The 27,447-nt window shown below is 33.3% G+C and overlaps 2 protein-coding genes across 2 annotated transcripts in view; one reads left to right on the forward strand and one right to left on the reverse strand.

Annotated features, from left to right (window-relative positions):
* The window catches only part of LOC111503910 (ring finger protein goliath), a 180,392-nt gene extending 163,980 nt beyond the window's left edge, over nt 1-16,412 (forward strand). Inside the window, 3 exon segments of the mRNA XM_023158345.2 lie at nt 1,408-1,504; nt 10,551-10,691; nt 14,233-16,412. Coding sequence (XP_023014113.2) covers nt 1,408-1,504; nt 10,551-10,691; nt 14,233-14,526 — 532 coding nt within the window. The 3' untranslated portion in view covers nt 14,527-16,412.
* Nucleotides 16,413-20,115: 3,703 nt separating this feature from the next.
* On the reverse strand, nt 20,116-26,097 carry LOC111503901 (uncharacterized). Its single transcript, XM_023158334.2, has 6 exons — nt 25,724-26,097; nt 24,347-24,674; nt 24,172-24,295; nt 23,698-24,017; nt 22,107-22,270; nt 20,116-20,617 (listed from the first exon to the last, which is right to left on the reverse strand). Exons 1-6 carry the CDS (start codon nt 25,838-25,840, stop codon nt 20,432-20,434), a joined length of 1,239 nt encoding a protein of 412 aa, XP_023014102.2. The 5' UTR covers nt 25,841-26,097; the 3' UTR covers nt 20,116-20,431.
* Nucleotides 26,098-27,447: the final 1,350 nt, after the last annotated feature.

Here is a 27,447-nt window from a genome sequence, read left to right on the forward strand (position 1 = left end):
AAAAAAATTAACAATATTCATTTCTCTACTTTTTTCGGTTCACTATAGACTTTACATACAAAAAAAATCAAAAAGTGTCTCTTCCATGATAAAATCGCACATATCTTGATTTTGACGATATCTTGATGAAGATTATTCACCATTTCAATTTGTTAATTCACAACAAATAATTTTACTCCATAACTTTGAATTGTTTATAACTATTGAAATAACATTTATGTCAACGTAACTTGGTGTATTTGTATTTGAAGTATGAATAAACATTATTATTCATTTACCTAGGGTTGCGCTGGTCTGACCCTATCCCCCGAAAGCCCCGATACATTCAGGATGGCGAGCCAGCATTATCAACCAATGACCACTGCCCACACCGTGGGGTAAGTGGTCATTGGGTTAGAGAATCATGTGCCCTAAGCAAGCGCAGAGAGCCAAGAATGATAGCCTTTTGCATTTATCCAGCTAAGATTTCTGCCTTAGTGCGGCAAGCCGGTATGATTATAAGATTCGTGAGTAGAAAGGGCACATTCCATCAAGGACTCCAATAATCAGAATAACCATCTTGACAGAGCGGTCTGGAGATCGAAAAGAGAAATTTTCGACTTTATCCGTTTTTCTTCCTCTTTTCGACTCGCCAGAATCTGAAAACACCAAGGCAAATGCCGTATTGCTCTGATAGTCGAGAAGAACTACATCAGGCAGGCGTATTAGCTTGTATGAGCCTGAGGGTGGGGAACGAATAGTTCCAATGAATTCGGCACTCATCATTTCCCACAAGGGATTCAATATCCTCCTGGGCATACGGAACCACCAGTGTTTCGTCTATACCGCGAAATTACCGTAGATGGTATTGAAGCACTCCTAGGGCCGCGTTATGTCGATGGATATTGGCTAAGACCGCATATTCTGGACATTCTTATCTCTCAGGCGCTTCGATAAACCAAGGTCTTCAATGTTGTTGAAGAAGACCCCATGCATTGGCTTATCCTTGTGTTGCCGAAGGGGCGAAGTGATCTCTGCGACTTATATATGGGCCTTTTGCTGGACGGATTACAACTCGGTGGCAGAGTTGTGATTACCTCGTTCAATGCTCTGAAAAGAAATGCTCCAATTCCTGCTCTCTCGTAGTCGCTGACCATGCAGAGAAGAGGATCTGAATCCCTAACGACTTCACAGGATCCATCCAGTAACATTCTCCAAACTCAAAAGTCGGGAGAAGTACAACCGTGGAACGGATGATTTGGGATGCAAACTCCTGCGGAGTTATTATTATTATCATGTATTATACCTATACATCTCTGTTTCCTAAGTTCTCACCATACATAAAATAATTTCATGAGTCCATCAATATTTTGTGATATTATATTCAAATTACTTCTGTATGAAATAATAATTTCTGTTTTTTTTCAGGCACGAGTTCCACAAAAACTGTATAGATCCCTGGTTGCTTGAACATCGAACATGTCCGATGTGCAAGATGGACATACTCAAACACTACGGATTTGTGGTCAGTGTATCCCCTTTCTCCACAAGCTATACCTACTAGTAGTACTACACCTTCTGTAGAAACGAACACTTTATCTGTGATATAGGTGGTAGCACAAACCATTTACCTTTTTCGTACCCCTCAAGTTATGGCTTTCACGCACTCTATTAACACTGGTGGAGGTAAATGCTAGATTTTTTACATGAGTTACAGTGGCGTCACTTATTTTATTCATTATTGGGTATCTTTCTCACATGTTGGTGGAAAATTCAACCTTCCCGGATATCTTATGAACAATGAATAAGGAAAGTTTTTATAGTCTATTTCAAAAGAGTGTAGAGTAATAAATCATGAAGTGTCATAAAATTTGCCTGAATTTCGTTGTCGTCCATGGGCGTAGGCAAATCTTAGGATTATTAAACTTAATAATTAAAGTAAATTAAAAATTACAGACATAGATAATAATAAAAGGCCATTTTTGGGAAGTAATTTGGTCTAAAACTAAGTACCTACATGTATTTAGGTAAGTAAAATTTCTTAAAAAAAGATTAAGATAAATTTTAGTGGTTCTTGTAAACTTATTTAATATGCAATTTAGGTTCATATACTTGAGCATGATTTCTCAAAAAAGGGTTAACACTTAGTTCCGAGGTGCCATGTCATTATAATAATCCCTTTTTGACCCTGCCCACCAATCATGCAATACCTATTAAACCCAGGTAATTAAGAAAAAGGGTTTAAATATATTGTAATGGTGTCTTAAACATTCGAGTTATAATAGTAATTGTTACTACACCAATTAAACGTACAGTGATATTGTGATATAGAAATAGTGAAAAAGTTATAAAATGGGGAAATTTACTCCAAAGAAAAGAAGTGTAAAAAATTCTCCGCTATCTGTTTGCGAAAAAGTTATAATTTTAAATGTATATGATTGCATAAAACACGATCACCCTAGTTTGTCTGTGCAAGAAAATGTTGAGCGATGTGCCCGAATGACTGGAATTGGACAGTCCACGATTTTTAAATTATTGCGAGAAAGAAAGATATCAGGCCAGGTAAGTCCATATAAGAGAAAATCAGGAAGACCAATAAAAATCTTAGATGAAGACACCAAATGTGACATTCGAAGAAAAGTTCATTCGTTTTATTTTAAAAAGGAAATACCCACTCTTGAAAAAATATTTATCGAGATAAGCCAAGATAACGATATTCCTTTGATATCCAGAAAACTTTTATAGAAAACTTTAAAAAGTATGAATTTTGCCTGGGAAAAGCACAATCGAAAGGCACTATTACTGGAAAGTGATGAAATTGTTTGCTGAAGACGAAAATATTTGACAACTATAAAGGAGTACCGCAGAGAGCAAAAGAAAATTTTTTATCTTGATGAGACGTGGATAAACGAAGGTTATATAGTCAAAAAAATGTGGCAAGATAAAAATATAACAAGTTCTCGCCAAGCTTTCATAGAAGGCCTTTCGACGGGTATTAAAGTGCCTTCGGGAAAAGGGAAGAGGCTTATAATTGCTCACATTGGAAGCGAAGACGGATTTTTAAAAGAAGGTTTGTTAAGCTTTGAGTCGTGCCGGACGGGAGATTATCATGAGGACATGAATTCGGATGTCTTCGAAGACTACTTCGGGGAAATGTTAAAATTTCTTTCAGCTGATTCGGTCGTGGTTATGGATAATGCAAGCTACCATTCAAGGCGCTTAGAGAAGGTACCAACTTCAGCTTGGAGAAAGCAAGAAATTATTAACTGGCTGTCAAATAAAGGTATTCAGTTTGAGACGAATTCAGTAAAGAAGGAACTACTAGCCATAGTAAAACAACATAAATCTCGCTTCATGAAATATGCCGTAGAAGATGTAGCAGAAAAGTATAAAGTAACTGTGCTGCGCCTACCGCCATATCATTGCGAATTAAATCCTATAGAACTTATATGGGCACAAGTTAAAGGATATGTTGCAAGGCACAATACCACATTTAAAATGAAAGATGTCAAGGTATTGTTTGATCAAGTCATTATGGAAATCACATCAGAAAACTGGCAAAAAGCAATCCAGCATGTTTTAAAAGAGGAAGTTAAATGTGGGAACTGGACAACTTGGTCGATCAGGTGGTTGACCCTATAATTATAACACCAGGGGATGATGACAGTTCTTCGGATGAAGACTATACTGATGTAGAATAATTTAATTGAATTGTAAATATACTGTAGCGGGATAAGCAATCTGGACAGAGACCAGTGTATCAGTGACAGTGACACTTTTGCTTAGGTTAGGGTTTAGAATTAAGGGTAGTCTGAATAATTATTTTCTCGGAAGGTTCTCGAAAATTGTACCTAGTAATCTCTAGAACATTCAATTAGGGTATAAATAGAGTGTTGTTAAACGTTAAGGGAAGTTCACAGTTTTAGTATTGTTCAAGTGTCAAATTGTAATAACGTATCCAGTAAAGTTCTTGTCGTTTTTGTGAATAAATTGATTTAAAGTCCCCACAAGTGTTTCAATACGTAAAGTTCGTTCGTGTGTGTTTGTGAGTATTTCCCGATTTCGGTTCGTATATATTTTATTGTTACATTTTATATTTTTTTAATAACACTGTTCTGCTGTATTAAATTTTTATTTCCTTTAATATAATTTTTATGAATGCATATTCTTTTGGCAATTATCCCACTAGCGCGCATCTGGCTCAGTATTTATCCGTCGATAACAATGGACAAATCCCATAAAACAGGGTGATACCTACCTGCTCTTTATGAAACGACATAATTTTGCAATGCGGACTAGGGAAGTGACAGAATTTAATGACGGATCACCCTGTAGCGCTTTTGAATACTTAATGAGATTTTATTACTCTACACTCTTTTGAAATAGACTATAGTATTGGTGAAAGAAATATGGAACATGAAAAAAATATTTCACTTAGAAGACATCTATTGTGGATGTGTACACCGGCTCTAGACTCGTAGGTCGTTGAATCCATTTTCAACCAGATATTTTCGAATATTCGCACTACCTTTGTTGGAAATTGTGTTAACGGGTTCAAAATATCTCGAAATAAAATTGCATTGAATGTTGAAATTGAATTGAAATTATTTAACCGAAATATTCGGTTAAATAATGTCAAATGAATAGCAGAAAATGTGAGAATGCTAATTTGTAAAAGAAAACAAATTATTGTGGCCTGAAATGGGTTGAGCAATAACTGAAATGTCATTTGTATACAAACAATAAACTGAAATGAAAATAAAGTGAAATAAAATAATCAAGAAAAATGATGGAAAAATACCAAAGAAAAAAAATATTTCAAATTACCTTACAACGTGTAGATGTTAGTCTTCGGGAGACATTTTTCTGCCAGACTACTAGAAACCTTGTCTGGGAGTAACAAACTTCATCTCGTTTTTATAAAAAAAATTATGTAGAGAATTATATAGCGCAGACTATGAAAATATATTTTAAAAGAATACCAATTGACACATTTTCATTGGAATATATTGTATATAAATTCAGTCTCACATAATGTACGAATGAGGTTCCAAAGTAACAGATAAATTCGTTTTCTATGTAAAATGAAAAATCATGAAACAGGTCAATTTTTGTGTAAGGAAATACACTTTCTCATTAAATTTAATCAACTTACCCTTCAATCCCCTAGGGGTAATAACTACCCCTGTGAAAAATTTTAATGAAAAAGGGTAGCGTATGATACCGCTTTTAAACTTTTCAATTATACATTCAGCTTTATAGGATTGATTTGTTTGTATAAAATAAAATTGCCTTTTTTGGAGTATCAAAATCCAAAAATCAAAAAGTACTCCTTTTCATTTAAAATTTTCACAGGGGTAGCTATTACCCCTAGGGGACAGTTAAATAATTTTATAATAATTATAAATAAAAATAGATTTCACATAGTCTAAGGAAAAATAATCTTAGTTTTTCAATATCATTGTAATAAGTATTGAAGGATCTGACAATTCTGCATAAAGGAGTGTTTTTACCCGAATTGGTTTTTCTAAATGGGGCTGCAAAGAGATTACGGTTTCGCAAGTCTTTGCAAGGTGTATTCAATGAAATTTTTGTTATCAACTTTGGACAACGACACTGTTATTAAATTTTTGTAATCAAGGTACTGTGAGATTATGAGATACAACTGTTTATTGATGTGAAAGACCCCACTGTAACTCAAATTCAGCTTTTAGAATAGTATGCTGTTAGTTTTGTGCCTTGAAGAGCTATAAATATCCACTTGACAGTAGGTGTCTGAAATATAGGTTTACATAATAATATGTTGTATTCCCAATTGGAATACAAAGTATGGTTTCAAAACAATTTATTAAAAAGTTTATGGATTATACGGGCCACAATCTCATGTCATTTTATTTGTGAAATTCCAAAGAGATTGCACCAAGAAACCTCCGTAAGTCAAGATCCAAATAGCATGATCACCATTTTGGGACCAACAAGGGACAACGTTAAATCATCCAAAGCATGTCGGTGGGTATCCCAATTGAATTAGTGGGAAACGGAAATTTTATCGTTTCCTGAGTTCCTAGGACTTTCCCAGAATGTCTTGCGAATGTCACTAGGATGAAACGGGGATTGGGGATATATTAGGGAACAAATTTTGCAAGCCTTAGGACATCCTATATATGACAACAAGATAAAACACAGATCTTGTTAGATCATGCCGGGGATTATTTTATTTTAACATTTGATATCCCATGGATACCACAAAGGATAAACTTTATGAGAGATGAAAAAACAGGGAGAATATTACAGAACGTCGAACGTCTGGGATGTCACTGAATTTTTTTCAATATCTCATGATTTCCGAACTATTTTCCGCACTTCTAAATGAAGATGTTAGTTTGGTATCTTTTTTGTTCCAGTGAATTGTGGTCAATATTATTCTCTAGCACAGACAATACCTCTTATTCGTTTTGTTTTCAGTATTCAGTGGTTTCTAAATTCTTGACAGTAGAATCATATCAAAATTATTCATTTCTTCAGATATACTTTAGAAATTCTAATAAATGTCTTTTACACACCCTTAGGTTCATTTAATGTTTTCGGTAAATAATATTGTTACGTTTTTGCCCGTGAGTTGACCAATAATGAAACTACACTGAATGATCAAACTTAACTTTGTTTACTTTAAATACAACAAACACTTCAACTAAAACTTCAAATATTATTTGAATGTCTATCGCCTTACTAAATCACTTCGCGTACCGCACTGTAACGTCCACTTGACTATCTCGATATCCTCATATCCTTTAAAAATGTAATCGAATGCCGTAGAAATTTCGCCGAAGTTACGTCGAAATCGGTAGCATTATTCTTACTGCTTCTAGAGTGGCGGGAATCATCGTACATTCGCGCACTCTTAGCTACGTCACGTTTGGTTTATAGTTACCAGTGGCGGCCGACTTTTTTCTTTCGGGGATGATTTTCAATAATATTATTAATAGTTTTGTGTACTTGGAACTATCGTTGTCCAGATATTCCAAATGATTATTTGAATTCAACTGTTTTTGATAAACACATTACACAATCAATTGTCTTTGTTATTCCAGGAAGCAGATCCGCTTTTCTCTCGAGAAACAAAATAACAAAAAAACAAACGACTGTATCAAACGTGCAATAACCATTGAACCCTAAACACAACTCAAATAAGATATATATATACTCCGTCAAAGAACAATATTTTCCATATCACACTGGAACAAAAGTGATGTGAAACTATGTAACTCATTTTCCTTCATATTAGGCGAGATAAAACCGAAAACATCAGACATTCAAAAAAACAATTTTGAATCAAATAGGTAAATATGGCTGCCGAACTGAGTCGTGGCCGGTGAGAAGCCTCGAGATGTGCAGTAGATGTGTAGAAATATGTTATTAGTCTGTTAGATTATTCGAGCCGTAAACGTAAAATTGCAAACAAAAGTTTCTATTTCTTTTTACCTAATACTTTCTTTGTCATACACCGGCCCAAACTTACGCAGATACCATTTCTCCCACTAGCCATTACTCAGTCTGGTAGCTGTACAAAACTCGATACTCATCAATTTGCAGACACACTATGAGCTATGAGCTGACGTTCGTTCAACACCGGATGGAAATCGTCTGTCGCGCGTAACGAGCCGCCATAACTCATCTGCTATTTGTAAGGAATTTGTAAATTGGAATGTATAAAATCTGTTCTAAAATGTCTGTTTGTTTGAAATTTGATACTTTTTTTTCACAAAACACTTGTATTTTGTATCTATTTTGATGTCATGTGTTTTTGTAATTCAAAATCTTAATAAACATTCATACTGTGTCGTGGTATATATGTATTGTTCGACAGAGAATGGAAAATGTTCCTCCTGACGAAAGTCAAGTAGTTTTCATGAAAGAACTCTAAAACAACGCATTTTAAACTTATTTCAACTTTTTCCTTTAAAAAATTATTTAAATATTCAAAAAAGAGGAATGAAATAATGCATTCAACGTTTAAAGGGATTCGTTTCTATTTAACCATTTGGCAACATCGGTTATAGCTAATAAAGGACAATGAATCTGTTACCTGTATGAGACAAACAAAGATGACATATTTCAGAGGCGTGCTGTTCTGTTTACTTATGTTCCGAGACATTCTGTGACATATGAAAATTTGTACACCTAACCTATCTTTCTCTATATAAATAAATAACAAAACAACTGTTGTTTATGTGGCTTGTGGAGGTGGTATTGAACTATAATTTATATTTTGCCTCAATTGTTGATTTATAAAGTAGAATATCTAGGTACGTATAAATTATTTCAACTATATGTAGGTGCTGTTGCCAATATGTGAATTAGAAACAAATCCCTTTAAAAATTAAAACCCAATATTTGAAACATCAATTTGAATACTTTTCGAAGTGAATTCGAAAAATTCATGAATTAAACTCATCTACAGTGGTTGGACACCGATGAGCCACCTAGATACTTTCCAAAACAAAAACCATGGTTACTGTATGATGGTGAGCGGCTGGTATAATTCACTATAACATTCTGCAACTGGTCCAAATTATCACAGCAGAGTCCTGTTGTGAGGAAATTGATGAAATGTACAGAAAATTGCGTCACCAGCAGCCGGCACTGGTCAACAGAGGAGGTCCGATCCTGCTCAACGCCTGTCCGCACGTTTCACAAATCATCTTCCGAAAATTAAAAGAAATGGGAGTTGAAGTTCTGTCTCACCCACTATAATCCCCAGACATCTCGCCAACTGACTACCATATTTTCAAACACCGATAACTTTCTCACCGGTAGAACCTTCTCCAATCAGGACCAGGCAAAAACGAGCTTCGTCGACTTCATCGAATCACGAGCACAAAATGTGTATGCTGCTTGTGTTTCATTGACAAAAGTGCACTGATTCAAATGTCGTCTATTTCGATTAAATAGAATAAGTATTCACTGGGATGAAACAGTTTGACGTAGACTCATAAAAGTTATGATCTTGTTCTGTGTAACACAGGAAAGATATAACATATATCACCATATTGCGCAGTATCCTGAGGAATGAATACACTCGGAAATCCTGACTACATACCGTGATAATGTTACTATTGGGGCATACTACAATAGTACCTAAACTATGATGAAATTGGGATATCCTTCAGATCTTATCTGGACATCAGCAAAACATATCCCTTGGAGAGGCTGAGTCATGCTTGGGATGATGTTTGGGGATATCTGGATATATATTATTTTCTCATACAGAGAATTAGTTTTTCAACATGATAATTGGAATACTATTGGATAAACACGACATCGAAACAGTCTTCAAACCCACGAGGAAGATACAACAAAGCCTCAGGTCGGCTAAAGACAAAAGAGACCCATTATCAGCAGCAGGGGTCTATCGCATACCGTGCACTTGTGGGAAGGTATATATTGGAACCACCAAACGATCCGTGGGAACAAGACTGAAAGAGCATAAAAGTAACTGCAGACTAGGCCAAGCGGACAAGTCAGCTGTGGCAGAACACGCGCTTAATGAAGGAGACCGCATAATTTTCTTTGAAAACACAGAACGAATTGCCCATAACCAGGGATTCTATAGCCGACTGGTACGGGAGGCAATAGAGATCCACAAACACACGGAGAGTTTCAACAGAAAAGTAGAAGCGGTGAACCTCAATCGAATATGGAACCCCATTTTAAGGAATTCGAGAATAACGAACAGAATGACGACAGGCAGAAAGATTGTTAATGTTCCAGGTTCAAGTACAGGTACAAGTGCAGGTACAAATACAACTGATTACCTGACAAGGCATAAATACCCTTTACGAAGCCTAAAAGTTAGTTTAGACAGTAAGCCATGATGGTTAAACCTCTGAAGAAGCTAACCACTCGCGCCAGCGAAACGTCAGGAAGAAATTCCAAAAATCCACGGCTTTCAAACTAGAAAAACAGTGACACTGACAATGATAATGCTGTTTGATTCTCGGATCAATATGGCCTCCTAGAGCCAAAGTAAAATTTTGTATCATCCACTTGAATACAGGTCCACTAGTATGTATAAGAGTAATAATATATTCAACTCTACGACACTTATCAAATGAATAGTGTTATTCAAGAGCTCTTTATGACGGGAAATTTTAATAATGCGTTTTTATGTCACGACCTTTCTATTGGTTCAATTTTACATATCACAAACTACAATTCATAAGAACGTTGTGGAACAATGTTTTCATAGAATAAACTTATCTACTATTACAATGATTTAAATCTCACACATATCCGTCTTCGTAAAGGCACCGCTCTCATAACTAGAGTATCTTCTTTTTCAGGTGGGACTTGGCGAATAAGATTAGCATCTTCAGTACTCATAACAAAACAAAAATGTAAAGCTGACATATAATCCTAAAAAACTTTTTCAATATTCAAATATTGAGAAAAATGATTTTTATCGAAAGAAACAAATTCGTTTTGATATTTTGCTTTGCTGTGTTCAATCAGTTGTGAATATGTTGGTATTAGTATTTTTATTTGAATTGAAAATTGTTTTTTATATGCAGTTCACCGGTAGCCAGGAAAGTATCCTCCAACTAGACGGAGATATGGGCCAGGAGTCGTTGGGAAGCCAAAACAGTAGTCCTAGGCATTTAGGAGGGTTAAGCCCTTTACCGGAAATAAGAGTCATGGTGTCCGATAGACAAGTAAGTAATGAGTCAAATTCAGAGTAAAAAGTAGATACAGTGGCCAACTATGATGACTGATAAAGTACATAGACTCCAATGCTACTTCCATTAAAACAACTTTGTGAATACTTTGAATAAACTATTACTAACAAACGTAACTTTGTAGTTGAGATATTTATTTGTTTTCGACAATGTGATTGAGATTGGTCCCAGCAAATACACTTCCGCGAAATCACCATAGGTTACAATGCGATGTCACTTTCAATTTACTAATGCATGCTAGGCAAAATATAAAGATGTTAAACTGCAAGGACAGTTAATACTTCGCACAAAGGGTTTTGAATGTTACAGTGTGATGGAATAACTGATAGTTATATTCTGTCTGTGAGAATATGAACAACTAAAAATTTCATATATTTCAGTACTTTTATAAGTGAAAGTGGGGTTTTATCTGTGTCTGCTATATAAAAACAAACATTTGAGTTATTTACTGATAATAGGTAGATGATTGGCTAATTATTCTTTTTTATTTTACCAGTCAATACTCACGAAACACCTATGTTAATACTCTAAAAGAAAAAGAAAAAATATATTTTGAAAATAAAATTGATGAAAATAAAAAAGATAAAAAAATTATGTGGAAATGTATAAAACAACTAGTCAAACCAGTAGAATCTCATAATATAAAGAGAATTATGTTTGAAAATAGTAATGGTAAAAAAATATGTGATAATCCAATAGAGATTGCCCATAATTTCAATGAATATTTTGTAAACAGTGTAATTGAGATAGAAAATAGTATATATTGTGATGAGATATGGACACCGAATAACTATGAACCCATAAACAGTAGGTTGAGTCAATTCAAAAAAATAAACATGATAACTTTACATAAGATAGTTTTTTCTCTTGACAAAGTAAATAAAAGTGAAATTATAAATAGTAAATTCTTAAAAGAAACTTTCGATATGTCTGGGCATATAATATTGAACTTTATAAATACTTCCTTGTACACAGGACTGTTTCCAAACCAGTACAAAGTTAGTACAGTGACTCCAATTCCGAAAATAAATAATACAAGTGATGCAAGTAATTTTCGTCCAATAAACAGTCTTCCAGCGCTAGAAAAAGTACTGGAACTGGCAGTATATGAACAACTAGTTACATACTTTAATGAAAATAATGTATTCATCAAAAATCAGTCCGGTTTTCGTAAGAATCACTCGTGCGAAACAACGTTACAACTAACAGTCACAGTGTGGAACGAAAGAATTGATAAGAAAGAATATATTGTTGCTATATTTCTAGATTTCAAGCGTGCCTTCGAAACAATTAATAGGAAAACTTTAATCATTAATTTGAAGTATTATGGTGTAACTGGAAACGCTTTAAACTGGTTAGATAGTTATTTTGATGTAATGTCTGATTAAATTATAAATGACATACGTGTACCACAAGGTAGTGTTATTTATATAAATGATATCAACTATGTACCTGGTTCACACCATATTAATTTATTTGCTGATGATACCCTTGTATATACGGAAAACTGTGGTTTAAAAGAAGCTCAATATATCTTTAAAGAACATTGAATTATATCTACAAGTGAATAAACTCAAATTGAATATCAATAAATCTAAGGCAATAATTGTTACAACAAATTCGAATCAAAGAAAGATTGATATTAACGACGTTAATATCAGCATATTCAATAATCAACTCACAATTGTAAATGAAATTAAGTACCTAGGATTCATTATAGACCATCAATTGAATTTGAATAAGCATGCCGAATATACCATTAGAAAGATATGTAAGAATTTCAAAATCTTTATCAATCTTTGCTCGACTAACATGTTACAACTGCATAATAAGGCCACACTTTGACTACTGTGCCACACTGATGTATCTATTCAACCAAAATCAAATGGGACAGTTGCAGAAACTACAAAATCGAGGTATGAGAATAATTTTGAGATGCAACCAGTATCAATGTTGAATACTTTACAATGGCAGCCGGTACATAAAAGACTGTATTAGTTGAGCATGATTTTTATTTTCAAAATTACAAGTGGGATACAACCAGCCTATCTTAGCAGATATTTAATTCGAAATAGTAACATTCATTCATATAACACAAGAACATGTAATACATTTTATAGATCCCGAACAAACTGTAAGAGTGGAATGAATTCATTGTTCTTTAAAGGTTTAGGTAGTTTCAATAAGTTACCTGATGAAATAAAAGATGTGAATTCCTCAAAAGTATTCAAAAAGTTATTATTAGAATATATCAAATTGTAATACATGACGCACTGTAAAATTATATATGTATATAAATTATTCATATATATGCATAACTATATATTTTATATTAGGATTCCTAAAATAAAGTCTACTACTACAGTCAGAGAGCTAGATTTTGTTGAAATAATTAAATACAATAAGTTTTTTCAAAGTTTTCGGTAGGATGCGATTAGCGTGATTTAATTTATTGCAGATTATCTACATATGGTGAAAACATATAACATAACACCAAATACCGGATTTAATCCAATGTGACTGAGAGTTTAGGTATTTATTTTAAAAGTGGGTGAGTACAATTCTTTTACGGAAACTAGCAGCAAATATCATTTAAATATGATACGTTCTATTTCATGTTTATTATCTCCCTATAAGATCCATCTGATTAATAATATGTTAGGAATTTTTGAAACCGACTCAGTTGGTTTTGGCTCAAATGCAGACTCATTTTTTTAAATGTGGAATGTATAATCCACAAATACAGATTTTTTTGTATATTAGTGTGACCTAACCTCTTGGTATAAATTATCTAGGAACAATGTAGAAATCATTGCAGTCCACTTTTTCTAAGAAAAGGTATCATTACTCGTCCAACGCTTTTTTATATTCGTGAAAATAAAGACTTTCACGTAATCTAGGCTTCTGATCACGCATACACAATCACATCAAGAAACTTGTTACAGAAACTCAGTGACACAAAAAATTGTCTCTCTTCAATGAATTGAACAAGCAAGAGATAAAATTGAACTCACTTGAATTCAAAAACAATGTGACTTCGGCCGTGAAAGCTTATGTACTTATGAAAATAAGAAAGTTCTACTAAAATACCTATCTTTTTTTATTCTTGAGTTCTTAAATAATCGTTTGACTGACTTTTGTTTACTTGTATTTTTCATTTGTTGGTTTGTAAACTCACCTCTGTTTGGAAATTGATAAACCAGCAGAGTACATACTTTGTGATGCCCCGCTGGGGACCGAATCAGGTTTTTAAAGTTCAGCCGTACTCTTACCATCTGACCTGAAAGACCACTCAACACATAAACTAAGCGGCTTCATTAAGAAGCTGGGTTTATTTGGTCTAGTGTGAATAGGTGTGAGCCACAATAAACCCTTGCGGGTTGCGGTGGAGGGTAGAATAGATCCACTCACTTTGGAGCGAACAAGTATAACTCGAGTTTCGTAAATTTTCCATTGTGATTTTCATTGTTAACAGTGATACTATTATTTCAATTAACTGTGTTATTACTTTTTTCAGATGCCAAGGTTTTTCGATAATTCTGTTGACGACGACAGTAGCAGAGCTTCAACTCCAGATGAGATGACTCCCAGCCTGCCTCAGAGAGGATCTTTTCCAGTGCGACAAGAACTCTGCGTCAGTTGCATAGCAGCCAAGGCAGCGGCCGTTATCAATCAAATAAATCATGACAAACAAATCGTTATCAACGAAGAAGCTTCAACGTCTACAGCTAGTGATATTCAGCAAGTGCTTTCGATGAATATGGACAGTGATAAAACGTGTCACAACAGTACAACGAAACGATGTACATGAAGGAGATTTTTAGATACTCGAAACAATATTCCTGCGATTTTTTTTATCGTGATTGTTGATATGGTGGTCGATTTGACTTAGTGGATTATGTCAAGTTAATATTTACCAAAATCTGAAAAAAAAAATTCAGTGTTTTTGAGAGGAAACAGTAGGTTTTGTAAATTGTAACAAGAACATCCGCCTGGTGCAGACAGCAAAATTTGTCAATTTGAAAAATCTGAAAAGCATTGCTCCATTTCAGTATTTTTCAGACTTGAAGAACCATGCATGACATAACATCCCATGTTTGAATTTGCGATCTAGTCATTTTTCTCAGAATTTTTAAAGATTCGCAGGAATTTTGTGAAAACAGTACTTAACAAACTATAATATTTTTTATACTGACTTTTAAGTCCATTTTTTGTGATATATTAGTAATAAGTTTTTCCGTCATGACGAACACTCATTTGGTGCTTGAATCATTTAGTTTCAGTTTGATTAGTTCTGTAAACTCCAAAGGAAAATTAATGCACGTAGATCCGTTTTTAGTTTACTACTTCGATTATTTATTTTTTTTACCAAGTACAGTAATTTTTTCCCTAAATATTCAGGAGCATAATAGTATGAAGACTATCTTGAATGATGTAAAGTAATATTCTAAATTAGGATAGAGCATTATCCGAATATCAATGTCAGTAAATATGAAAACATTGAAAATATATATCAAAAATTAAATTTTAATTTTATTTTGTTAATAGTTTTGATGAATTGTCACTTCTAGATGATTATGTATATAGATATTGTAATTAACATTTGAAAGCACATTGGTATTGACAGTTATTTATAGGTATTGAATTTATATTTGAGTGAATCGAATCAATTCCATTCTTTGATTTCCAATATATTCGAAACCGAAAGATTGAAAAATAAAAATGTTGATTATCAAGATAGAAGTGAATTTTACACATTGACTAAATTAGTCCTGAACTTAAGACCATTCTATATCATCCTCAAGGTTTTTATTACACTAAATCCCAATGTAACCTCAGATTTTCTCTCCCATATCAACATTTTGGGATACTTCAAACTAAAGGTAAAAAAAGTTTGTAGCTAGATTCGATATTGGATATATTACTTTGAAAATTAATCCCACAAAACATGTTTAGTTGTTTGAAAATAAAAATGTTTGTTTGAAGGTACATTAGATTTTGGTAATTTTACATGAAATCCAAAATCCACTAATTTCTTAAAACCCTTGACTCATCATTCCGAACCTCAACTCAAACTCCATGACCTGAAAACTAAACTCCAAATGCCATTAAACATCACCATCAAATGCCGTGAGTCTCCACACTGCTCTAAGAATTCCTTTCCATTGGAAAGAAATATAGAGATGTTGTGACCACCCTTAGACCGGCGTTTTCGTGGGCAGCTCATGAACTAGATGTTTTTCATTACTTGACCATTGGCATATTAGCGCGTTGATAAACTCAATTATCTAATTGATGATGAGGATAACCCTGAATGTAAAAAAATATTTTTTACCCTTGAGTTTGGGTATTTTGAAATGCAGGTGTTTGAAAAATCTCCTGGAAAGTATAGTTTGGTCTGTGTTCTGAAAATTGTTAGCCTGTGTTATTTTCAATGAAGCACTCTGAAAAAGACAAATTCATTCAAATTAGTTTGAATGAGAAAAACATGTGGAAGAAATTGAATTAGTGCCTTGTTGTGTGTGATTTTATTGTCTTTTTCAGAGATCTGTTTTAATTTTAAATGTACAAAACCTCTCACCGAGCTGATTTTCTTATACCATATATTGATAACTATTTACAAAAAACAATTTGCTGCTTGTAAATATTTCATGCTATATTATGACTGATTATAATAAATGAAAAGAATTGTTTCAATGGCTTTTCATTTCAAAAACTATTTAACAAAATAGAGAACTGGTAAGATGTAATAAAAACTTTTCAGGTTTTGTATAACTATCTACAGGCTGTTAGGTTAGTGAAACAAGATTCGAAACGACTACATTTTTATTTTTATGTACTCAAATTTCCAAAAAAGAGTGATATAGGTTATGTAAAAAGTGAGTGGGTCTATTCGACCGTCCAACGCAATCTGCAAGGGTTTATTGTGGCTCACACCTATTCAAACTCAACTAAATAAACCCTGCTTCTTAACGAAGCCGATTAGTTTATATGGTGAGTGATCTTTCAGGTCAGATGGTATGACTGTGATTCTGACAAACTCTGAAAACCTGATTGATATTCAACTGCTTTAGAATCTTATTAAGTGTACGAAGTTCTTGCGGAAAGGTAGGTTTCATATCAAGTTTATATGGTGAGTGATCTTTCAGGTCAGATGGTATGAGTGTGATTCTGACAAACTGAATACCTGCTTGATATTCAACTGCTTTAGAATCTGGTTAAGTTTCACTAGTTCGGACTTCCATTGTCTACTATATAGAATGATTTGAAATCCCTGCCAACATATATATGGCAACATATAACATATATATGGAGTGGTTTGAAACTCTGGCCATTGAAGAAGCCCACAAGAAACCTCGAGTCTGGTTGAGATATGTTGACGACACCTTTATAATATGGAACCATGGGAATACTGAACTAGACGCCTTCCTGAAACATATCAACAGCTTGAGACCTTCCATCAATTTCACAATGGAGAAGGAAATCCACAATGAATTGCCATTCTTAGACGTTTTGGTGAAGAGGACCGACACTAAGTGGGAAACATCTGTATAGCGAAAACCCACTCATAAGGGACAGTATCTGAACCACGAATCCAACCACCATCAATCGACTAAAGGAGGAATCATCAAGACTATATTTGACCGTGCTTTTGGGCTCTGTAATACGAAGGAAGGTCTCGAGAAGGAACTAGACATCATCAAAAATGATCTTCAACGGAATGGCTACTCCAAAGCGATGGTAGAAAAGACTTTGGCTAGAAGAAAGCAGGAGCCTCGCAAGGGAGAGAAGCCGTCACAACCAGTGCTTGCACTTCCCTACATCAGAGGATTATCAGAGAGGATAAGAAGAATTGGTTCCAAGTACATCAGAACCTGCTTCAGATCCGGTAACACTATCCGTAGCAGCCTCACGAAAACCAGGCCACCAAACGCGGACTGCGATTCCAAGAATTGCATTTACCGGATACCCTGTGAGTGCGGAAAATCCTATATTGGTGAAACTAAGGGGCCATTGAATGTTCGCATTGCCGAGCACAAGAAACACACACGACGGGAAACCAGCAAATCAGAAATAGCAGATCATGTTTGGACTCATCAACACAACATCGAGTGGTCCCAAGCTGAGATCTTGCACAGAGAGGAACATTGGTTTAGGAGAAAATTCAAGGAAGCTGCATACATGTTGTCCAACAACGTATTCAGCCAAGCCAGTGTAGAAATACGCAACATATGGAAACCCATCAAGTGAAAAATGGCCAACTCCCGCCAAAACGGTTATCTCCCACGGAACCAGTGAAGCGGAAAGTACTCGAACGACCTATAAATAGTCATCTCTCGGAGGAATCAGTCCAGTCATCACCCTCAGACAATTGTAAATACTAACAATCAAAACGTCGTGAACTAACGTGACTTGAAATCTCTCCACTTTTTATTTTTATTTTCTTTTTTCATTTCTTTATTTTTTTTATTATTTAATTGTTCTATTTTTACTTGTATTTTATTTCACTATTATTTCATTTCAGATTTATTTTGGTTAATATAATTGTTATTTTCAGTTATTCATTTCAATTCTTCTTTCTTTTTTAGTTGTTTCAGGGATTTCAAATCATTTTATATAGTAGACAATGGAAGTTCGAACTAGTGAAATTCATCATGAAACATTGTCAATCACCTTCAAACAATCTGGTTAAGTGTATGAAGTTCTTGCGGAAAGGCAGGTTTCATATCAAGATCTCTTTGTACACCCTAGACACTGCCTTGCGAACTACTTCAATATCCTATCAGTTCGGGACTATTTTACTTTCAGTCACGAATTAATTTTAATTTTCAGATTGTAATCAGCCGACAAGTTTCCGCCAATTATAAACTAGTGAACAGATAATTGTTTGGAATAGGATCTTTATATCTGTTCATTGCTCATACTTTTTATGAGATATTTGAAATTGTGATGATGAGCTACTGAAAATACTTATACTTATCGGAGATATTCTGATCAATTCTAGTTTTTTGTGGCCTTAGAGTTTTCACCCAATAACATTTGCATATCCATGTGCAATCAATTTCAAGAACACTTTAGCACCAACGGAGAACCATTTTTCACATCAGATTTTAGAGGAGACCATTCTGTGTAAATTTTGTAGTTTTTCCTAATAAGTGGATTCAGAAACATTGATCACTATAATGGCCAGCGAGATTACCCGACATAAACCCATTGAACTTTTTTCTGAGGGGCTATTTGAAAAATAGGGTACGTCTCATCAGAAGTACTCTCGTCAAAGTGCAATTGATGGGATAGATGAGTGGATGCTTTCATTTTGAGAGGAAAAGATAAGTTGTAATATTTTTTATCGATTATTTGAATCCACTATTAGTAGCTTCATCAATTAATTCTGAACTTCTATTTCAAGTTATCCAGTATCACAAATATTCAATGCATTATGTATATATGATGGAATCGGTCAATACTTGATGAAAATCCATAACTAACGTATTCTAAAAACACTTTATTGTGTGATTTTCACTAGATAGTTTTACACATTATGTATATAATGTGTTACACATATGTGATGGGATCGGCCGATAGGTACTTGATGAAAATCCATAACGTATAGAGTTTCACTAGAGTTTTCAAAACCGCAACACGTGTTTCGCTATACAATAGCTTCTTCAGGCGTGTTAGAATTCTAGTTATGCTAACTGTTAGTATACTCGTTTACAAAACCGCAACAGATGTCTTTATTGTTAGTTGCTATACTAACTGTTAGTGTGCTAGCTATACTAACTGTTAGTATAGACACGCTTGAAGACGCTATTGTATAGCGAAACACGTGTTGCAGTTTTTGAAGTGTGTAGTGAAAATCTCACAAAAAAGTATTTCTTGATTGTGTAACAAAACAACTTGAGGGAGAAACAGTTTAGTTATTGAAAACTCCGAATAAGATCATCGATTATGTCGAGAATTTGGTGGCAAATCAAACTTTCTAATGTTGATCGTATGGATTTTCATCAAGTATCGGCCGATTCCATCACATATACAAGCAACAGAGTGACAAATAATGGATGCTAGGTTTTTCTTGAAAATTGTTATTTTGTAATAGTGAAAACCTAGGGAAAACGAAAAAGTATTTAATCAACTAATTTTAACTAACTGTAAAGAAAATTAGGTGAACAGTTGTTTTAACGAAATCTCCCTCAATATAGTTAGTTCCAGCTAAGATAGTTTTGTTTTCAGTTCCACATTTTAAAGAAACACAATTATGCATTTGAAATATTTATATTTGATTCAATCCCATATTTCATATCTAACTTCATGAAAAAAAAAATCACAATTAGTCTACTTTCAAATAATACTGGCAAAAAAAAATGAATATGTGAATGAGAAAATATGAAAGACATAAAACATCTTATAATTTAATTTCAATAAAATCAAATTTGAGAACATATTGAATTGGTTTTCAACCAGAACTTCAATACAATCTTCAAAATTATTCAATTGTTAGAAAATAATATTTTTTTAGAACTCGATTATACTTACAAAACTAGCTTTTGAACAACTGAGGGTTGAAGCTCCATTATTTTGAACTTTATGAGCTTCTTGCCTTTTAGAAGTACAATAAAAAACATTCATAATGTTACATGGCACAATAAAATCTCCTTAAAAAAATATAAAATCTACGTTAACAGAAATAAATTAGATAAGTGCATTTATGATCACTAGTAGACATTTGGTAGAAATCCAGATATTTCGTGAATGTTGAACTTTGAAGACACATAGAATCTTCGTTCGTTAGCTGTCTCTCTAACATCTATACTTATTATAGGATGTTTACCTATAATAAGTTTGTGACTATATTCCCTTAAATCAAAGTTTTTCCAGGATGAAACATGATAAATGTAGACCTGAAAAATAATATCAAATATATTAATTGAAAAATACAGTCAGAATTGCATTTATTTGATTTCGACGGTATTTCAAGTGAAATTAGAAATTGGGGTGTTCAAAACCTAATAGTCCAATATAAATTTGTAAAAGGCACAGCTGAGAAAAAAGACATTTTTTTAAAGATATCTAATCACATTTTCATTTTGAACAATTTAGTGAATAATTATGAATGGACTGACCCGTTACTTGATGAAAATTATTAACACTATCCATGATGATAATTACAAATTTTTTACAAACATTTTAATTTCTACACGTGTTTCGCTAACACAGTAGCTTCCTCGGTACCGAGGAAGCTATTATCATGGATAATTTAGGGTATCTTTCAATTCGATATACACATGTTTCCTGAATTTAAGGACATAATCAAGAACCGCCTAGATATAGGATTCTGTCCTTATTTTGATTGATTTCAAAAAGTTATCTTTTTACCATTATTTTTATACTTACTGTTGATCATGAAAGTCAACACTAATATATGTTATTTTGCAACATTGGTTGTAAATACCTGAACATTTTTTGCAGGTAAACATAATGCCCCTTTCCTAGCAAATGAACTAACAATAGTTCTCTTTTATCTCAGTCGAGTACCCTTCAGGAACAACTTGTTACTTCAGTATATTTCTGAAAACACTGTGATCTAGTTCTTTGAAGCTAATGTTATAAAATGTTTATATCGGAAATCATACAAGTTTTTTGTAGTTTTGGCACCATACATTATAAGAATACGAATTATTACTATCATTAAAAAGTACTTTTCCAAGTAGGGGTTTCATCTCAGAATGAGAGATAAGCTGTAAACTCGCATACATCTTCATTTTGGTGTTCTGAAAGTTGTCTCAAAAGATTCAAAATATCTCGTGTGTGCGTCGAAAGTGATTTAAAGTCAAAGGTTACAAAAATCGGGATTATCTCGGTCAAAATGAAGGTGCTTCTATATCAATAATTATATGAGGATTTTTTAATACGCTACGAATTTTATGTAAAAAAAGCTTATTTTTTGTTTATGATTGATTTTCACCATGTAAGGTGTATATTCAACATTCCTTTTTTTATATTCTTCAAAAAAAAAATTAAACAATATAGATAATATCCATGTTTTGAAGAGTTTCTGAATTGAGAATCAAAATAAAGTTATTTCTTAGAAATTCTAAGGAAAAAATTTTTTGGGTCCCACTGTAAGAGAACACTTCTCTATTTAAATTCTAGGTAACTTCATCTTTATGAAAAAAATCAAAGTCTATATATTTCAAATGGACATTAATTTTGGTAAAATCTTCTAACTAACACAATTTTAAAGACAACTAAATTACAAATAACAAAACTAATTTTCGAATTCTTCAAAGATAAATTATGAACTTTCCTCTGACCTCAAAAATATGAAACAACCAAAATGAAAACACTAGCACCATTCAGATGTTGAGAATCAAAATAATTGACACTTACATTACCAACATCCATTCCTAGAATCAATGTATTTCCATAGAGATAAATGCAGGTTATGTAGCACCTAAATATTGACCAAGTGGTGAACATTTTCTTGCAGTATTTATTTTTCTCTAACAAAAAAATTTCAATGAAGTCACATTTCACATCATCTTCATTTTTACCTAAAAAAAAAAATCTACTGAATGAGTAAAAACATATTCAGTAAATCATTAACGTTCATATTTTCATATTCATAAAAACAAAATAATTCAGAAGTACGACTGTTGACATAGTACATATAGATCAAAAGTTTCAACAGACCATCATCAGCACATGATTAGCTGCTGGAATAAAAACCTCATTTATTGAAGTCATTGAAATAAATGTTAAACAAATTTATTCCTATTATTTGCCTGCTATTGTAGAATTTTGTAAAATTTCGACTACCTCTTGAAGAACCAGTTGAAACATTAAATTCCATGTCAATACAATGAGAAATTCAACTATGTCAATAAAACTTTTTTTTTTCAACGAGAAACATCTGCGAGACTAACCTCTGTGAGGTATCTTGCATAAATGTCTCTCGATGTAATTCAATATCCGGCGAGGTATTAGCCGGGGAAGTTTTTGTTTTCCAGCAGGTATTTACCGGAAACTATGGTGTAGATAGATAGTTGGCACAGATGAATATTTTGAAATATTTACTTTCTTAATCACAATTTACATATTGTTACAATGAATGAACGAAAATAATTACATGATAATTATTCAAATAATCAGGTAGGAAAAGTTTTGTTTTATGCAATTAGCGCGTTTTTATGGGACTAGTGAAGTAAGTAAAATTTAAAAAAGTACGAAGTTTTGATATTTGCAACAATTTGGAAGTGATACATTATATACCAAAATTAATAAAAACAAATTTACCATGAAAACAATTAAAGTATCTAAAACAATGACTATAAGGAAAATAACAAGATTAAGGCATCCCAATAACCCTAAACACAACCCTCCAAACCCTCTGCTGTACCAACTCACTAGTATTATCCCTATCAAGGAAAGACTACTGTCACTTACTCAAAAGTTTGCTGGAAAAGACGATTATGTAGAAATCATTAGAAAGTATGCTGTGACAAGAAACCTTCATGCAAGAGTATGACATTAACTCCCAACAGAAACACTGTTAGAAAAATTAACGCAATTTTATCAATGAAATTGTTTTGTTTGTTCATTTTTATATCCATATAATTTATTTTTTTTTGATATTGTAAAATAAACTGTTATTTCAAAGCAATTTTGTTACACGGACGGAAGGACTTCGATCGGTAGTCAGTTGAGCAAAATTGTAATTTTGTTCAATAACAATTATTAATAGTTACAAATTTACGAATATAAAACTGCTGGAGTTTGATTAAAGGACTTGAACTTCTTATATTAGAAAATTAATTTTATTATGTCTTTGATATTATGTATTTTAAAGAAAACATGTCTGAAATGAAGCACTGACAAACACTGAAAAGTTAAGGTAATCCATAAACAGTTATAGTATATTAAAGATGTAGTGAAAAATCTAGTTAACAACAGAAACAAGGCAAATATATCTTTCACTTACATAAACAAATAATTATATCATCCCTCAAAATTTGTGTATTATTACTTTCTACTAATGGAAAGTTGAACTTGATCCTGGTTTTCTTTGTCATCAAATCCATAGGAGTGATCTCGTTGCCTGCATACTGAATAACTTTGACTTCATTATTTATCAGAAAAGTACACACGCCATCCCACATTTTCATGCAGGATAAACAAGAGGGGGAATATATCCTTGAGAACCATATTTCAGATAGATCTTTCCTTCCATGATTTCCTGTTAGTTTGGCTATAGTCACTCTTCCACCCAGTTTTTCATAACAAATGTAGTTTTTATAAACACTACAAAAATAATAAGGAACACATCAAGATAGATACAACTCGTTGAAATTATATTGTTTTGTCAATGTTTCAATCAAGAAGACCATATGACGAGTGTTTCTGACAATGAAAAACTGATCCATTTTGAAATAAAATTTCTAATTTTCCTACCAACCTATGAGACTTAACATCATGAATCACCAACTGATTTTTGTTAATCCCATCAAAGTAAAATATATGAAGACCCCTATTATATGAAATCGCAAGGCATAAATCATTTTCGGGTTCCTCTTCGTCACCTGAAACATTCCTAGGTAAACAGTGTAAATTTAAATCATTTATACTCACACCTTTGATGAAAGTTAAACTATTTATTTTAACTGCCAAAATTCGAGCACAAAAAATCACCTTCCAGTTTGTAGTGAATATTCTTAGTCTCCCATCATGAGATCCGACTGCTATAAAGTCTCCAGAAACTGCAATGCAGGATATCCTCGGTACTTCCACGGGACTCAAAATCATATCACATACAACTTGATTCAAATTTTCCCATGAACACCAATTGATATAAATATTCAACCATTTTTTATCATCATTATGTTTGTAGTTTTGTAAATACTCTATTAGCTGGTGTTGGGGAATTTCCTCGAAACAACACCATTTCCATATCTTCGTTCTCTAAATATGAAGATATCAAAGTATAAAAAAAAAATTTGTGGAAAAATGCACAAAAAATATTTTCTGGAGGAATTGCTTGGAAAAAAACATTTGAAAACATCTTTTGAAAATGTTGAAAACATTCTCTAGGTTCAATATGATCCAAGACAGATTGTGTGCAGCAAATGAAAAAGTAGTCTAAAGTTTGTCCAAGCTTTCGGAAATTGAGGATGTTTCATACGATGATTATGTAAAATATTAGGCACATAGTGTTGGATGAGCATTGGTACAATACATTTATGAAAAATTGGTAAAGGATGTCTAAATTTTGATAAAAAACGTTACATTTTCAAATTATTAAAAAAAGGATCTTATGCACAAGTACAAATTCTACTTGAGGATGTATGTAGTTCTTGGCAAACAAGTGTTGCCCATTCTCACACTTAGTTGCAGTGCGCTGACGCGGCCAATGACCACAAACAAAGAGGTCTCTTAGACGAACAAGAAGCTTCTATGAGAATTTCTTCTGTGAAAAAAATGGCAAAAACATGATCCAATGTCTGTCGTGGTATTGGCCAAGAAAGTAGTTGTTTTCTTAGAGGTATTTACCATATCTTCTCTAAATAGGGATCCTATTCTTAATATTTATTTTCTATGCGTAAGTATCTCTCCACAACAGTCATCAGAATGATTTGAATTCTGCGTGTCTGCTAGAATCAAACTGGTATCTGGGAAATGAAAGAGTATAGTCTTTTTACACAAGTATGTTTTAAACTCCAATTAGACCCAGTGCAACAGTATTTTATAGTTTTAGTTAGCAAGGTTTCAAAACATAACTCCTTTATTTAAAACAAAGAGTTGACAATTCAGAAATCAAGTGATTTCTTTCTGATTTGATATTCGTAAGGAATTAGTTATTTAAACAATTTCTTCTGGCTTGCATCCGAAAGAATCATTTGTAGATGAGATGTATTGCCCAGCAGTGTTCACTAGTATTTTTTAAATTCTGTTCTTTCCATATTATGATCACATTACTACTATAGAAGTAGAAAGACATATATTTAACCTACTTGGGATAAATAATCCACTATGCTTCTCCAATTATCACTAACTTTTCTTGCATTTAGAAGAGTTTTTCCGTCACACCTTAATAAAATTTCTTCTATTATTTCCGTTGGGAAATTCATCGTTAAGACTATTTGGGTGACGGACAAAACAGCCCAACTCTGGGCTACTAACAAAGCCTCATTATTCGTTTTTGTTGACACAAGAAAACAGTCAAACCACAACAAAATATAAGCACAGAGAATGAGTTGCCTGTTTACTTTTATTTTTAAAATGTGTTTAGGATCCCAGATTCCGTAATATTAAACACTTAAACACTGTTGTCCTGTTGTCGTGTTACTCCTGTCAGAGAACAGGTATTCGGTATTATGTCTCCTGTCTCCTGTTTCTCGTTTATAAAGAAAACTTTCTATCAACTGGGGCGCTAGTGTCTTCAACAAATGGTGACATCAAACGGTTAAACAACTGATCCGTAGTGCTGACTGTGATGAAACATGCTTATTTAAATTTTTACGAGAGCAGATGAAAGTCTAAAGGTTATTGCGTTCGATAAAATGACTACATAGACAAGACTCTATATTTTCTTACTTCAGGAAGACACGATATTTTGAAGAATGATCCTACAACTCTGTACCAGAGTTAAATGGAAGTGAAAAATGCAGGCAGTGATAATACATTAACAACCATACAAACTGTATTCTCTTATTGAATTACATAAAACCAATTTCATGACTAGACCTATGGTATCGTTTGTAACAGCTCGTAAAAATTTCAGAAATGCTCATGAAATAAATTTAAACCCATATCAATTTCAAGGATTTAGTATAAATAATACATATCAATCAACGATTCATATTTGAACCGTAACTCTTCCTGATAACACAAAATTAATATCGTTTGATGCCAAAATTTATTTTCAACTATTTCGCCCTCAACTTTGAAATTTCAAAAATGGACCTGAATTTTTGTTGCAATTTTTTGATCTGTGATGTTCAAATAATATCGTGAACACATAACTATTTCGATGTTAATTTCTCAATAGTAATAAAATAATATTTCCTATAAATTTAAAATAATTTGAATCACCGCTAAAAGTAACATTAAACACTTTTAAGAAAAAATATAGATCACAGACTCTTTACATGTCTCTCTCTCTCTCTAAATTAATGGACGTTGCTTCCCACTCGGGCGCATCTGTCAAATTGACGACAATTTGACAGAAGCTTCGTCGGAGGGGCACAGCGGTTTTGCTCGAAGCAATGCTGCCACCCCTTTTTTGTCACACTTTTTATAATAAAAAACACATTATTTTTTTATTGTCGCCTCCTGCTCAGGAGACCTGATTTATTTTCACATATATTTATAGAGTCGCCTCCTCTTCACATACGTGGTTATCCGAACCACCCGGCCTGGATACCGGCGTGAATAAAGGGGCCCTCAAACTTCACTTTTTTTACTCTCTCACACATTTCAATATTTATACAATGGACTAGCACAACACAAAACGGAGTCCCACGATAGCACATGGTAACCGGTGCCTTCTCTGTGGACGGACGTTATTAGCACGTCCGTCCACTACCAAGGCTACCACGAGACTCCCTCTTTACATGTCAACATGAAAGTGCCGCTAGAAGAGTGTCTCTTCTGTAAGAGGTGTTCTTTTGTTTTGGTCTGGGTGAAAATCATACACATTAAAAGGATGAACCAGTGTTCAAACATATTTGTCATT

This window comes from Leptinotarsa decemlineata, unplaced genomic scaffold (assembly GCF_025532065.1).
Source record: "Leptinotarsa decemlineata unplaced genomic scaffold, Ldec_3_MD MMD2_tig00026336_RagTag_RagTag, whole genome shotgun sequence".
Taxonomy (NCBI): domain Eukaryota; kingdom Metazoa; phylum Arthropoda; class Insecta; order Coleoptera; family Chrysomelidae; genus Leptinotarsa; species Leptinotarsa decemlineata.

Excerpts from the sequence above, each read along its gene's own strand:
- LOC111503901 (XM_023158334.2), bottom strand. The coding sequence starts at position 25,840 with ATGAATTTCCCAACGGAAATAATAGAAGAAATTTTATTAAGGTGTGAC. Across the intron at positions 22,271-23,697 it reads TGATATAATTATTTGTTTAT|GTAAAAATGAAGATGATGTG; the intron begins GTAAGTGAAAGA and ends TTTTTTTTTTAG. Across the intron at positions 20,618-22,106 it reads TAGGAATGGATGTTGGTAAT|GTCTACATTTATCATGTTTC; the intron begins GTAAGTGTCAAT and ends ATTATTTTTCAG.